General features: G+C 42.2%; 1 protein-coding gene and 1 pseudogene across 4 annotated transcripts in view; one reads left to right on the top strand and one right to left on the bottom strand.

Moving 5' to 3' along the window:
• The window catches only part of NR1H4 (nuclear receptor subfamily 1 group H member 4), a 112,008-nt gene that overhangs the window by 949 nt on the left and 99,014 nt on the right, over positions 1 to 12,045 (bottom strand). For all 4 annotated transcript variants that reach the window (XM_072724680.1, XM_072724679.1, XM_026013103.2 and 1 more), the window contains one exon: positions 1,525 to 1,638. In XM_072724680.1, coding sequence (XP_072580781.1) covers positions 1,525 to 1,638 — 114 coding nt within the window. The remainder of the gene's footprint in view (positions 1 to 1,524; positions 1,639 to 12,045) is intronic.
• On the top strand, positions 4,642 to 5,473 carry LOC112930726 (protein lin-28 homolog A pseudogene; annotated as a pseudogene).

Genomic DNA, 12,045 nt, shown 5'->3' with positions numbered 1-12,045 from the left:
GTGACCCATATGGTGGGTGTAGGCATCACTTCTAGTGGGTACATTCTAAGTAGCAGAACTGCCAGGTCACAGGGTAGGTATGTGTGGACTTTAGTATACAGAACCAAAAAGGTTTTCTTTAATTATTTGTATTATGGTAAAACAAACAAAATGACCACTAGCTTCTGCCTCGTTATTATGTGTAAGAATGGTTTAAAGCTAATGTTGAAATTATGCTTTACAAATCACGCACGTGGCATTACTCTCAGATAATTAAAATAATCCAAAAATACATGTGCAGATGTTCATTTTGACATTGTTTAAAACCACACACACACACACACACACAATTGAAACATCCTGTACAGCCAAAAACGGTAACCATCATGTAAAGGATTGTACATCAACATTATGCATACCTGATTCTACAAACTTTCACTAATATAATCTCATTTTGAAAGAGAGAGAGAGAGAGAGCGCGCATGGGCACAGCGGGCTCCATCTCACTACCCTGAGATTGTGGCCTGAGCCCGAATCAAGAGTCTGACGCTTAACCAAAGAGCCACCCAGGTGCCCCCATTACTGATATAATTTTTTAATGACATGGAAAAATAAACTAAAAAAAAAAAAAAGATACTATGTTCCCTATTATGTTATAAAGTATGTGATTCCATTTAACTTCCTGTTCACATATCAATCCCTTAGAAAAGCCTTTTCTGTGGGCCTCTGGGTGGCTCAGTAGTTGAGCATCTGCCTTTGGCTGAGGGCATGATCCTGGGGTCCTGGGATCGAGTCCCACATCGGGCTCCCCACAGGGAGCCTGCTTCTCCCTCTGCCTTTGTCTCTGTCTCTCTGTGTTTCTCATGAATAAATAAAGAAGATATATTTTTAAAAAGCCCTGCCCCCACTTTCTTTCCTTATATCCTCATCTTTATATATATTTTTTAGCATTACCACCTCCTGAAAAGTATTTTTGCTTCCTCATTTATTGCCTTTCTCACCCCAGCGGAATGCAAGCTCCACGCAGCCATCTCTGGCCCATTTCTTTATTGCTGTCTCCCCCAGCATCTGGAACCATGTTCAGTGCATAGTAGGTACTCAAAACGCAATTATTCAGTGCATGAGTGCTATGTTTAGGGAAAAGGGCTGAGAAGAACTGCATTGAAATTTTAACAACGATCTCCCAGGAGGGGTGGGATTATAGGGCCGTTTCCCGGTTTCTTTCTGCCTCTGTGTCGTTCAGATCTTCTCTAAGAAATGTTATTACTGTCATACTGGGGAGGAAGCAGAATAAACGAATGGCATAAAAATTAAAACACAGCAACAAGGGATCCCTGGGTGGCGCAGCAGTTTGGCGCCTGCCTTTGGCCCAGGGTGCGATCCTGGAGACCCGGGATCGAATCCCACGTCAGGCTCCCAGTGCATGGAGCCTGCTTCTCCCTCTGCCTATGTCTCTGCCTCTCTCTCTCTCACTGTGTGCCTATCATAAAAAATTTAAAAAAAAAAATAGATTCTTTAAAAAAAAAAACACAGCAACGAAATTACCTGGAGAGAGGATGACGATTGCTGTAAGCAGAGCATACTCTTCTTGCGTCATTTTCAGTTCGGCAACACTTTTATAAAAACTAAACATGGGCGTTATGTACTCATCTGAGATACCTACAGGGAAGAGATGACAAATTGCAGAGGCATAAGACAATTTTCAGATGACGAAAGAGTGTAAAGCTACGAACACACTGTACATACACACACAGGTTAGGATTACACAAAATGCACAGGTAATTACTATATATCATGTGTCTAGTCAAAGGCAGGTCATATCAAAGAAGGTCAGTTAACAAAATCCTCAGAAAATCACCTCCTTAGTGACTTGTGCATCCTGATTTCAGCAGTGCCTTTTGTTGGGTCACTATGGCCTGATAATAAATGATAATGTTCTCAAATTGCCCCCCAAAAACCCTCTCAACTTCACCATTCTCTACATAGGGTTTGGTTAATCTTTTTAGTATAAATATCTATAATCAAGGTAGAGGTAGCATTTTAAACAACCAACCAAAAAGTTATTGTTGTTAAGCCCAAAGGTATAAATGTCTCCACTTAATACATCAGCTAGGGTTCTTCCCACAGTTCTGCTGCCTACCAGGGCATTGGTACCTGGCCCTTCTCTTCAAAGTTGATATGTCCAAAATCAAAAATAACCACATACACAACTAAACTCCTCATCTTCTTCCAAATCCGTCCCTTTCTTGGTCTCCCCCTTCTCAGTGACTAATATCCTCACCCAGCTGCCCTGGCCTGACACCTGACACTCGGCCGTCTTTCTAACTCAGGCAGGTGCCAAGTCCTAGGACTTGACCTGCTGCCTTATTGGGTGCTCCCTCTCCTCTTCACAACACCTGGAATTGACTTAGTTTAAATCCTTATTTCTTTTCATCTGGATTCCGGCAACTGCCTGCCCGCCAATCCTTCTGTCTTCAGTCCCAGAATCACAAAATTCAAATCACACCCTGTTCCCCCCAGTTCTTATAAACTTTCAAAAAGTCTCTGTTGCTTTTGTTATAAGTGTTTTACATGGGAAACTCCAGGCCCTGTCCCCTGCCGATCCCACCACCTGCTACTCACCTACATGGTAGTAGTAGGATCCACGTGCTTTAAGCACTCATCGTGTATTAGGCACTATTTCCCAGCCATTATGCTAGAATTCCGAGCCTAATACCCCATAAGGTAGGTGCTGAGAAGTCATATAATTTGCCCCAAGACACACAGTTGGTGAGAGATGGAGGCAGGATTCAAACCACAGCTAGCAGGCTCGAGAGTCCTGGCTCCCGGCTGTCACTAGGCTGCACAACATCTCTATCACACAGCCTTGTCCAGCTACTGGGAGCTCCCTAAATAATCCACACTGCCCAGTTTTTGTATTGTCTCTCCTTAAAACGTCCTCCGCCTCCTTGATCTAGCTTGTACCTCTTCATAATTGAAGATGCCTTTGTGTCACTTCCTCCGCTCATTCAACAAGTATTAATTTTGTGCCTGTTCTGTGCATGGCTCCCATTCAGAAGAGCTTCGACTGGGGAATTACAGAGGAAAAAAAGGAGAACGAGGAAGAGGAGAAAAAAACCATGGGAATTAAAATGATAAAAAGAAAAAAAGAAAAAGACAATGATGTGACTTATGGATGAATTAAGATGAACATGAATTTCCCAGAATTGGTCCACAATAAATAGACTGTTCTCTTCCGTTCCAAATCAGACCTAGAGCCAGACAGCTTTGGCCAAACCAAACTAGAATACAGTTGGATTTCGGACACTAAGGAGCACGATTATCATCTAATATGCTTCACAGAATCAGAAAGTCTGAATCCTTAGATTTAGAATAGTCTAAAGACCTTTCCCAAACCGAGTCCCTGGCCTTCCTCTCTTTAGTTTAAATACCACACTTTTCTTCCCCTTTGACTTTTGATTCTTCCATTGACACCAGTGGGCTCTCTTTACAACGACGTCTTTGTTAAGCAACTTGCATATTACGTCACATGGAAGATTCCAGCTTCCACAGATTGAACCGAATACCCATGACCAAACTAGATACGAATTTAAAATGCCGAAGGTTGAAGTATGTGGGCCTGGGAATACCAGTCCTGGTTTCCAGAAAACAGGGAGGTTAAGAGTTAGGGAGCCAGCTCTAAGTTTGAAACCTGACCTATGACTTGACGAACGTAAACTCCATGAACCTTGGTTTCTTCATCTGTGAAATGTGAATTATAGCAATGGCATCATATGATATCTGCGGAGTGCTTAGCATGATGCCATGATAGAGTTTGATAGCAAACTCTCAGTAAATGTTGGAACAAATACTATTATTGTTATTCAGGAAATTGGATCAATTTTAGTTCATGAGTTCATTTTTAACTCAGTTCATTTTAATTTTAGTTAGATTAAGGTCACTTACTTGTGTATTTACAAAGCTACATTTTTGTTGTGTTTTTACCCTCTGCACTTCCCCAGAGATGAATACAAATTGGTTGATCAGTGATTTGCTCCAGGATTTTTCTAGGTATTAAAGCTAAAACTAAGATCTATATTTCCAAAAAAAAAAAAAAAATCTATATTTCCCCGGGAAGGTTGCACTTTTTCAATTTATTTTTTTTAAAGATTTTATTTATTTATTCATGAGAGCCACAGAGAGAGAGAAAGAGAGAGAGAGAGAGGCAGAGACACAGACAGAGGAAGAAGCAGGCTCCATGGAGGGAGCCCAACGTGGGACTCGATCCTGGATCTCCAGGATCACGCCCTGGGGTGAAGGCAGTGCTAAACCACTGAGCCACCCGGGCTGCCCTCTTTTTTACTTTAAAAAAGAAAAATGGCACCCGTCATTTGTGGCTACCTGAAATAATAACTCACAACTACACTATTTTTTAAAATGGTATACAAAGATTTGGTGATAATACTAAAAGTGGTTGATTTTAAAATATTTAATTTTTAGAAATCATCTTTGACTACCTAATTTCCTATCTTGTCTTTCTAAATCCCCATTAACCTTCCAAAAATGTCACCTATGTTAGCTATCTAATTACAGGAAAAAAATGAGGTAAAGAAATTTGTTACAATTGTTCGTGTTGTACATGTTGTACAAGCTGACAGTGAATAAAGTGAAAATGTGGAAAATCATAGAATTTTAAGTCACAGACATTTTTCTAAAATTTGAATTTCCTTCCCTTTGCTCCAGACTTCTCTGAGGCCAGCAGCCACCCCACCAGGGGCCCGGGGCCACGGGTTCAGCCGATTACCATGGGCTCTGTGGCAAACCAGCAGTTTGCTGGTGGCTGGGCCAAGGCACTAGAGGAGGCCGCTGCTCTTGCACAGTGCCAGCATCTGTAAGTGGTTCAACGTGCACATGGGGTTCGGCTTCCTGTCCATGACCACCTGCGAGGGGGACGTGCTTGACCCTCCCGGTGGATGTCTTTGTGCACCAGAGCAAGCTGCACATGGAGGGCTTCCGGAGGGTGAGGCGATGGAGTTCACCTTCAGGAGTCTGCTGAAGGCTTAGAATCTATCTGGGTCACCGGGCCTGCTGCGGTATTTGTATTGGGAGTGAGAGGCAGCCCAAAGGGAGGAACATGCAGAAGCGCAGATCAAAGGGAGACAGGTGCTACTGTTGAGGTCTAGAACACCATCCAAGGAACGCAAGCTGCCACCCCAGCCCAAGAAAGGCCACTTGTGCCAGAGCTTCAGCCATATGGTGGCCTCGTGTCCACTGAAGGCCCAGCAGGCCCTCAGCTCACAGGGAAAGCCAGCCTACTTTCAGGAGGAAGAAGAAGAAGAGATCCATAGCCCTGCCCTACTCCCAGAGGCCCAGAATTGAGCTACAGTGGGTGGGGGCAATTCCTTTGTGATCAGGAAGTTTGGGGGAGAGAGTGGAGAAAGTGGGGACAAGGTGGGTAGGGGGCAGCTGGCTCTGCCATGTATCTCAGGCCGGGGTCCCACAGCATCACCCCCACTTCCCTCTTGGCAGGGTAGAGGGGAAGGGGTGAGGCAAATGAACTACAACCATGCTCTATCCAAATGCCTGTGAGGTTCTGGAGAAAATCCCTCCCCATGTGCTTTACCTGAGTCTCCACCCTCAGATCTCCAGCTTTTGAAAGTGGCCTGGATAGGGAAGTTGTTTTCCTTTCAAAAAAGGACATGTAATAATAATTTTTCCCGAGCCAGAGTGTAGAGATAAAGCATAAGACCAGATTGATGGGCTCAACCCACAAACCACTATATTCTGTGGAGAGGGAATCTCTAAGGGGTAAGGCAGGGTTTTCCCACATCTTGTCTCATAATCCACTCTTGGGATAGGGTACTGAAGACTGTCCCAAGCAATGGGTTGTGACAGTAGCCACAGGGATTGTTGGGGGAATAGCGACAGACCTCCTGCTCCCAAGCTTAATCCCACCCCATTCTGGGCCAATAGGATTTTATTTGTTCCCTTAGACAACCGCACCTTGGGCCCCACTTTCTCCAGGATGCCAACTGTACTAGCTGTGTGCGAATGATGTATCTTGTGCATTTTAACTTTTTTCTTTCATAATATAAATATTCTGGTTTTTGTATTTTTGTGTATTTTAATCTTAAGGACCTCATTCCTGCACTGTGTTCTCAGGTACATGGGCAATCTCAGGGATAAGTCAGCAGCAGCTCCAGGTCTCACAGCAGGAACACTTTTTTATCACCGGGGAGAACAACTATCTGGAGTGCATAGCCTATTGAACTACCTCATTTTTGCCAATTAGATCTGGCTTTTCTGCCATAGTGTTCTCTTGAAACCCCTACCTTCAGTGTTCCATAGGAGATGAGGTTTTAACTCAGTTGCCCCATGACTTGATCTCCTTCTACTGGAAGATTGGAAATTGGTCTGAACAGGAAAAGCTGGTATAGGAAGTAACATTAGGAGAGGCCACACTAGCTGAAAGGTGTGGAGGGGAAGCCAGGATTAGTCGAGGGTTGTCTATACGTGTAATAAAGGATTCCGGTTCCGGACTTCTAATCTCAGGGCACTGGACTCATTTTACATACCAGATCCATCCTTTGCTGGATTGGGCTAGGCATACCATGCACAACAGGGTGTGCATGTGTGTGTGTGTGTGTGTGTGTGTGTGTGTGTGTGCATGTGCGCACATGTTTTAAAGATGAGTTGGTAAGGATAGGTTTAAGAATAGTAACTCTAGGGCAGCCCTGGTGGCTCAGCAGTTTAGCGCTGCCTTCGGCCCAGGGTGGGATCCTGGAGACCCAGGATCGAGTCCCATGTCAGGCTCCCTGCATGGAGCCTGCTTCTCCTTCTGCCTGTGTTGTGTCTCTGCTTCTCTCTCTGAGCCTCTTATGAATAAATAAATAAAATATTTTTTTAAAAAAAGAATAGTAACTCTAGAACCCATCTTGAGCTGCCCAGAGATGGGGTGTATGAAGCAAAGGCTAACTTTCTTAACCTTTATAAATTCTGGGCTTTTCTTGTTGGCTTCAGGGAGACCACAAGCCATGGCAGTGCCTAGAGCCAGTCTTGCCCTGCTGCAGCGGTGATTAGTGTCATGGTAGCTAAAGGATAAAAGAAGGTTTTATTTAATATGCTGTGAGATCACCACAAACCTACCTCACTGTGTTGAAATGGGGCAGATGCAATAGAACACATTGAGTGATAAGCGTCTGATCCTGGGTTCTTGTCTCCCCTGCTTGCTGCCCCCTCTAGTGATTGTATTTGTCTGGGTTTTGTAGGTCTTCATGAACAGCTGATTGGGTGATTGCTAGGTGGCCTGGTTTGTGTACATATAATGTGTTGGTCTTCTCCATGTTCTTTTGGGGTTTTATTGTTTACAAACTTCTTTTGATATTGAGAAAAATAGCCAAATCATCTTTGACAAAAGGTTCTGCACCAGGAAAAGACACTGGAACATAGCTTGGTGACCCCTCTTGAAGTGTGGCCGCCTTGGACTATCCTTTTGTGTTCCCTTCCCGTATTTCCTTTTTTGAGCCAGATCTTCTGTCCTAAAAACTTGACTCCTACCTTACCCCTCTCCCATCCCCCCTCCCAAGAAAAGGCCCCACACATACAAATTTCACATTCTGAAGAAGCAAAGAACACTTCCTCCCTTGTTCCCAATCTCCTGTGTCAAGACCATTCTTTGATGTGATTCATACTAATACACTTGTATTTGGATGGAACAAACCTATTTTAATCTCTCCAGTCTGAGGATAGAGGGAAGCAGAAGCAATGAGAGGGGACTGGAATGTAGAAAGTAGGGTCAGGAGACCAAGAAAGGAAGATGAATGTATATCCAAGTCACTAAGGAACTTTTTCTTTTTTTATGCAGGTGCAAGAAACTTCTGTCAACGTGGCCGCAAGATTGTTTAATAGGAGACGGATGAATGTTAACTCATGTTTACTGCTAGAAACCAAAGCTTTGTGTGAAATCTTGAACTTTTTGGGGTGGGGGTAGGTGGTAGGAAAGCTTTACCTCTATTCTTAACCTGATTCCTTCCCCTCATTTCTAAACTGCAAGAGACTGAGCCCTCTTGGGCTTTAGTGACTCCATCTCTGGGGAGTGTTTATTTGATGGTTGATGTTGCTGTGCTGGGTACTTCCTTTCTCACTTGCTATTGTCTTGTAACACACATGCTGACCCTTCTCCCTTCTCTCTTTACCTTGGAAAAATACAATGAATAAAAACTTATTGGTACTGAAAAAATTTTTTTGAATTTCCTACAGCATGGATCAAATATAAATCTGCTTTTATAATTGGAGTTAATAATGAGAATTAACCACAGCACGGTCAACAAAAGAGTGTCTTAAGTGTTTATGGACCAGCAACTTCTAACCTAAGAAATGTAACAATAATATCATTCCAAAGGGGCAATCTCTTCTTGTTTTCTTGCCTCCTCCTTTCTGGAGATTGCTCAATTTCTTGTTCTTTTTTTCTCTTATGCCCAATAGCTGACTTTTGGCCACACGGGGGGGCTATTTTCTAACTTAACAACAAAGACAACTGCGGCAAAGTTCTTTTTTAAAAAGTAAAGGAAGGGAAAAGAAATGTTGGGAAATATCAGGAAGGGAGACAGAACATAAAGACTCCTAACTCGGGGAAACGAAGTAGGGGTGGTGGAAGGGGAGGAGGGCGGGTGTTGGAGGGGAATGGGTGACGGGCACTGAGGTGGACACTTGACGGGATGAGCACTGGGTGTTTTTCTGTATGTTGGTAAATTGAACACCAATAAAAATCAATTAAAAAAAATAAAAATAAAAAGTATGTTTCTACTTCTCTGTTTTTCCTTTTTTTTAAAAAAAAGAGGTATGTAACTGATACATTAATTGTTCAATAATCAGAAATATTCTTTGGGAGAAAAATTATTTGCTAGAATAAACTCTATGCTATTTTAAGTTATTTTGAATGTAAATGTCACTTACTTCCTAACGAACTTCCAAGTTTTTTGGGAACAAAAATAAAGCAGAGGGATGTGTGTGTGATACAATAATACCTATTGTATAAGACACAATTCCTGGAATTTTAAATACCTCTATATGATGTATTATAGTTGATGGGATCAAGAGAGGCCAAGAATCTTATTTAAAAATGATGCTTTCTGGGAATGCCTGGGTGGCTCAGAGGTTGACCGTCTGCCTTTGGCTCAGGGCATGATCCCAGAGTCCTGGGATCAAGTCCCACATTGGGCTCCCTGCATAAAGACTGCTTCTCCCTCTGCCTATGTCTCTGCCTCTCTCTCTGTGTGTCTCATGAATAAATAAAATCTTTTTAAAAAATAAAATTAAAATGTTGCTTTTTGCTCAAAACCATGTAAATTTGACAACTTTCTAGAAATGACAGCACCCCATAACATGGATGTTATGGTCTATGTCTCTGACATGGCGTACAGAGCAATGTTTGCCTTCTGCTTTCCTTTCTAACTGAGCTCCCTCCATGCCAGTAATTTCTCTAGTTGCTAACGACCACAACTCTTGGCTCCTGAAGCTGATTCGGATCACTGTCCACACCACTCATCTACCTTCTCCTACCCCACCCCACCCCCACGGCATGTACTATGGCAGAGGCAGACTGAAGCTCCAGCCCGGGACCCGGCCACTGTTGGCCTCATCTTCCTTGTCAGAGGTTGGGGTAGTCAGCAACAGTACAATTCTAGCCAATGAGACGAAGTCTACTCCCGGAGCTCTCAAGAAAGAGGCCTATATTCACGAAGAGGTCATTGTGTTTCCTTATTAAGTTTCTTTTCCCTTTGGCTGTTTTTTGCTGCCTAGAAATGCGCTGGCCAGGAAGACAATCAGCCCGAGGGTAAAGCCAATACATCAAGGATAGTACAGCCCAAATTTGAAAAAGACTTATCTTTCTGATAAAGTGTTGAGCTCCCTAATTAACCAGTTCCCCTGCCACCGTTCCTCTGGGTTCCTCATTTGAACTAATGTCCTTACTATTTTTAGGCCATGTTAAATCGGATTTTCTGTTATCATCAGCCAAGACTATCCTAACAGATAGTTCCTCTGACAAATAAGATACATTTTTAATGTCTTCATGCTTTTTTGCCTGAAATGTAAGGCAGGATTCCTGTGAGGCTGGGACACATCACTCATGTTTCAAGGTGGCATTCAAATTTTGCTTCCTCTGTAGAGCTTTCCCTGTCATAGTAAAGCAGAATCAGTTGCTTTCTTCTCCAGGTTCATTTCTATTGCATCTGTCACAATTCATAATCTCTCCTTCCCAATAGAGCGTGAAATGTCAGAAAAAATTCTACGAGAACAGGAACCAATGCTGTATTCCCAATGCCTGGCACACTGCCTGACCACTCAGGGGTGCTCCATAGAGGTTTCTCATTCATCTCTGTATCCTCTGTAACTAGCATCCTGCCCAAGGCATGGCAGAGATTCTCAAATGTCTGCTAAATTGGGCAACATTCAGTTTTGCTAGTTCCTTGCAGTGAAGGTGACATAGTTCTGAGACATGATGGGGCAAGGGATGCCATTAAGACCATGGAATCATTCCCATGGTGTTAAGAGATTGGACCCTACCTCTATTTCAACTGCTAAATTCTACCCAGCGAGGCATTTGTGCCATACCTTGGGCCCTAATTAAAAAGTGGCCATCAAATTAACAATTCAAAAAGTAACTACTTTCAATATAAGATATTTAATTGGAAATAATTTAAATAATTTAATAAATAACATGCTTCCCATTTGTCCTAGTGGCTAAAGGTTAGCTGCTAAATTAGATCTCTCTGATGCTTAGGAGTTGCCAGGGTTTGGACCATCAAGTTCCAGATTCATCCCAGCACAATTCACCAATTTTCGTATACCACATGTATGCCGGGCACTGTGATAATGTTGGGAATAACCTTCTAGCAGTAAACAGATTAATAGAAGCAGATACATAAATAAACACATAATGTCCAATACTGGACAAATATAAAAGGCTTAGGGAATAGAGCTAAGAGCCAATGAAAATGCTAACTCATATATTAATTTATTACTTTCTCTTATTTTTAAAAAAAGGCTTTTTTTTTGTACACTTTGAACCCCAAATTTGTCCATGCCAAAATTACTGCACAATCACTTTGAAAAACTAAACGAGGTTTAAGAACTCTAAATTTTGACATTTACTTTTCTTATAAATATGGCCATCAAATTAACAATTCAAAAAGTAACTACTTTCAATATAAGATATTTAATTGGAAATAATTTAATTTCGTTCTTAACATTTCCAACCCTTTTTCCATGGTTAGTATCTGAACTGATAATCAGCCTCCATCAGCTTCTTTAGAAAAGTTAGTTCTTACAATTGTTTTCATTTGTTGCCAAAGCTAAACCAATGAAATCGTGTGTATTCAAAGAGCAGAAAAACAGGCACAGTATCCTGCACAGAGCACACTTTACTATGTGACTATAAACTAGCCACAACTCCATCACGCTGATAAGGTTCACTCATTTCTCTGACACCTCTGCCTGGATTCCACTCACTTTACCATTTACTTAAAGCCAACTTCAAGTCCCTACCTGTTCCTTACACATTCTTTCTCAGCCAAAGGGCAGGAATCGTGTTTTGGTAGGTCTGCATTCCTATGAACCTATGGTAGAGCAAATATTAGACCTTGGGGAGTGACGGGTGCACTATACAGAAAGAGCACTATGCTTTGAGTTGGATCACCTGCTTTCATCTCCTGGCGATCTGCTGATTAGCGGTGTGTCGCTGGGCAGGCCAGTTAGCTTCTCTAAGCCTGTTTCTTCATCTATATAATAGGAGCCTAACACCCACCTTTAGGGGCCACTGAGAGTACGGACATGATGAGGTGTATAAAAGTAAACCATTGCAAAATCGCAAGATATATTGCCATCCTGAGAAAGACAAATGAGTTGAATATTTCATGTATGTCTGTTATGGGAATTAAAAAATGGCCAAAGAATACCATCAATTTCAGAGATTACTTATATTTGAAGTTAATAGAACAAGTTGCACTGTTCTGTGAAAAGTTACTGCTCAGTTCCTTAATGTTAAAATGTAAACTCATTCAACGTTAGCAATGTCAGCCCTGTCAT

Source organism: Vulpes vulpes, chromosome 10, assembly GCF_048418805.1.
Source record: "Vulpes vulpes isolate BD-2025 chromosome 10, VulVul3, whole genome shotgun sequence".
In the NCBI taxonomy this organism is placed as follows: Eukaryota; Metazoa; Chordata; class Mammalia; order Carnivora; family Canidae; genus Vulpes; species Vulpes vulpes.
Note: the sequence above shows the minus strand (reverse complement) of the source record. Positions and strands in the feature narration are given on the sequence as shown.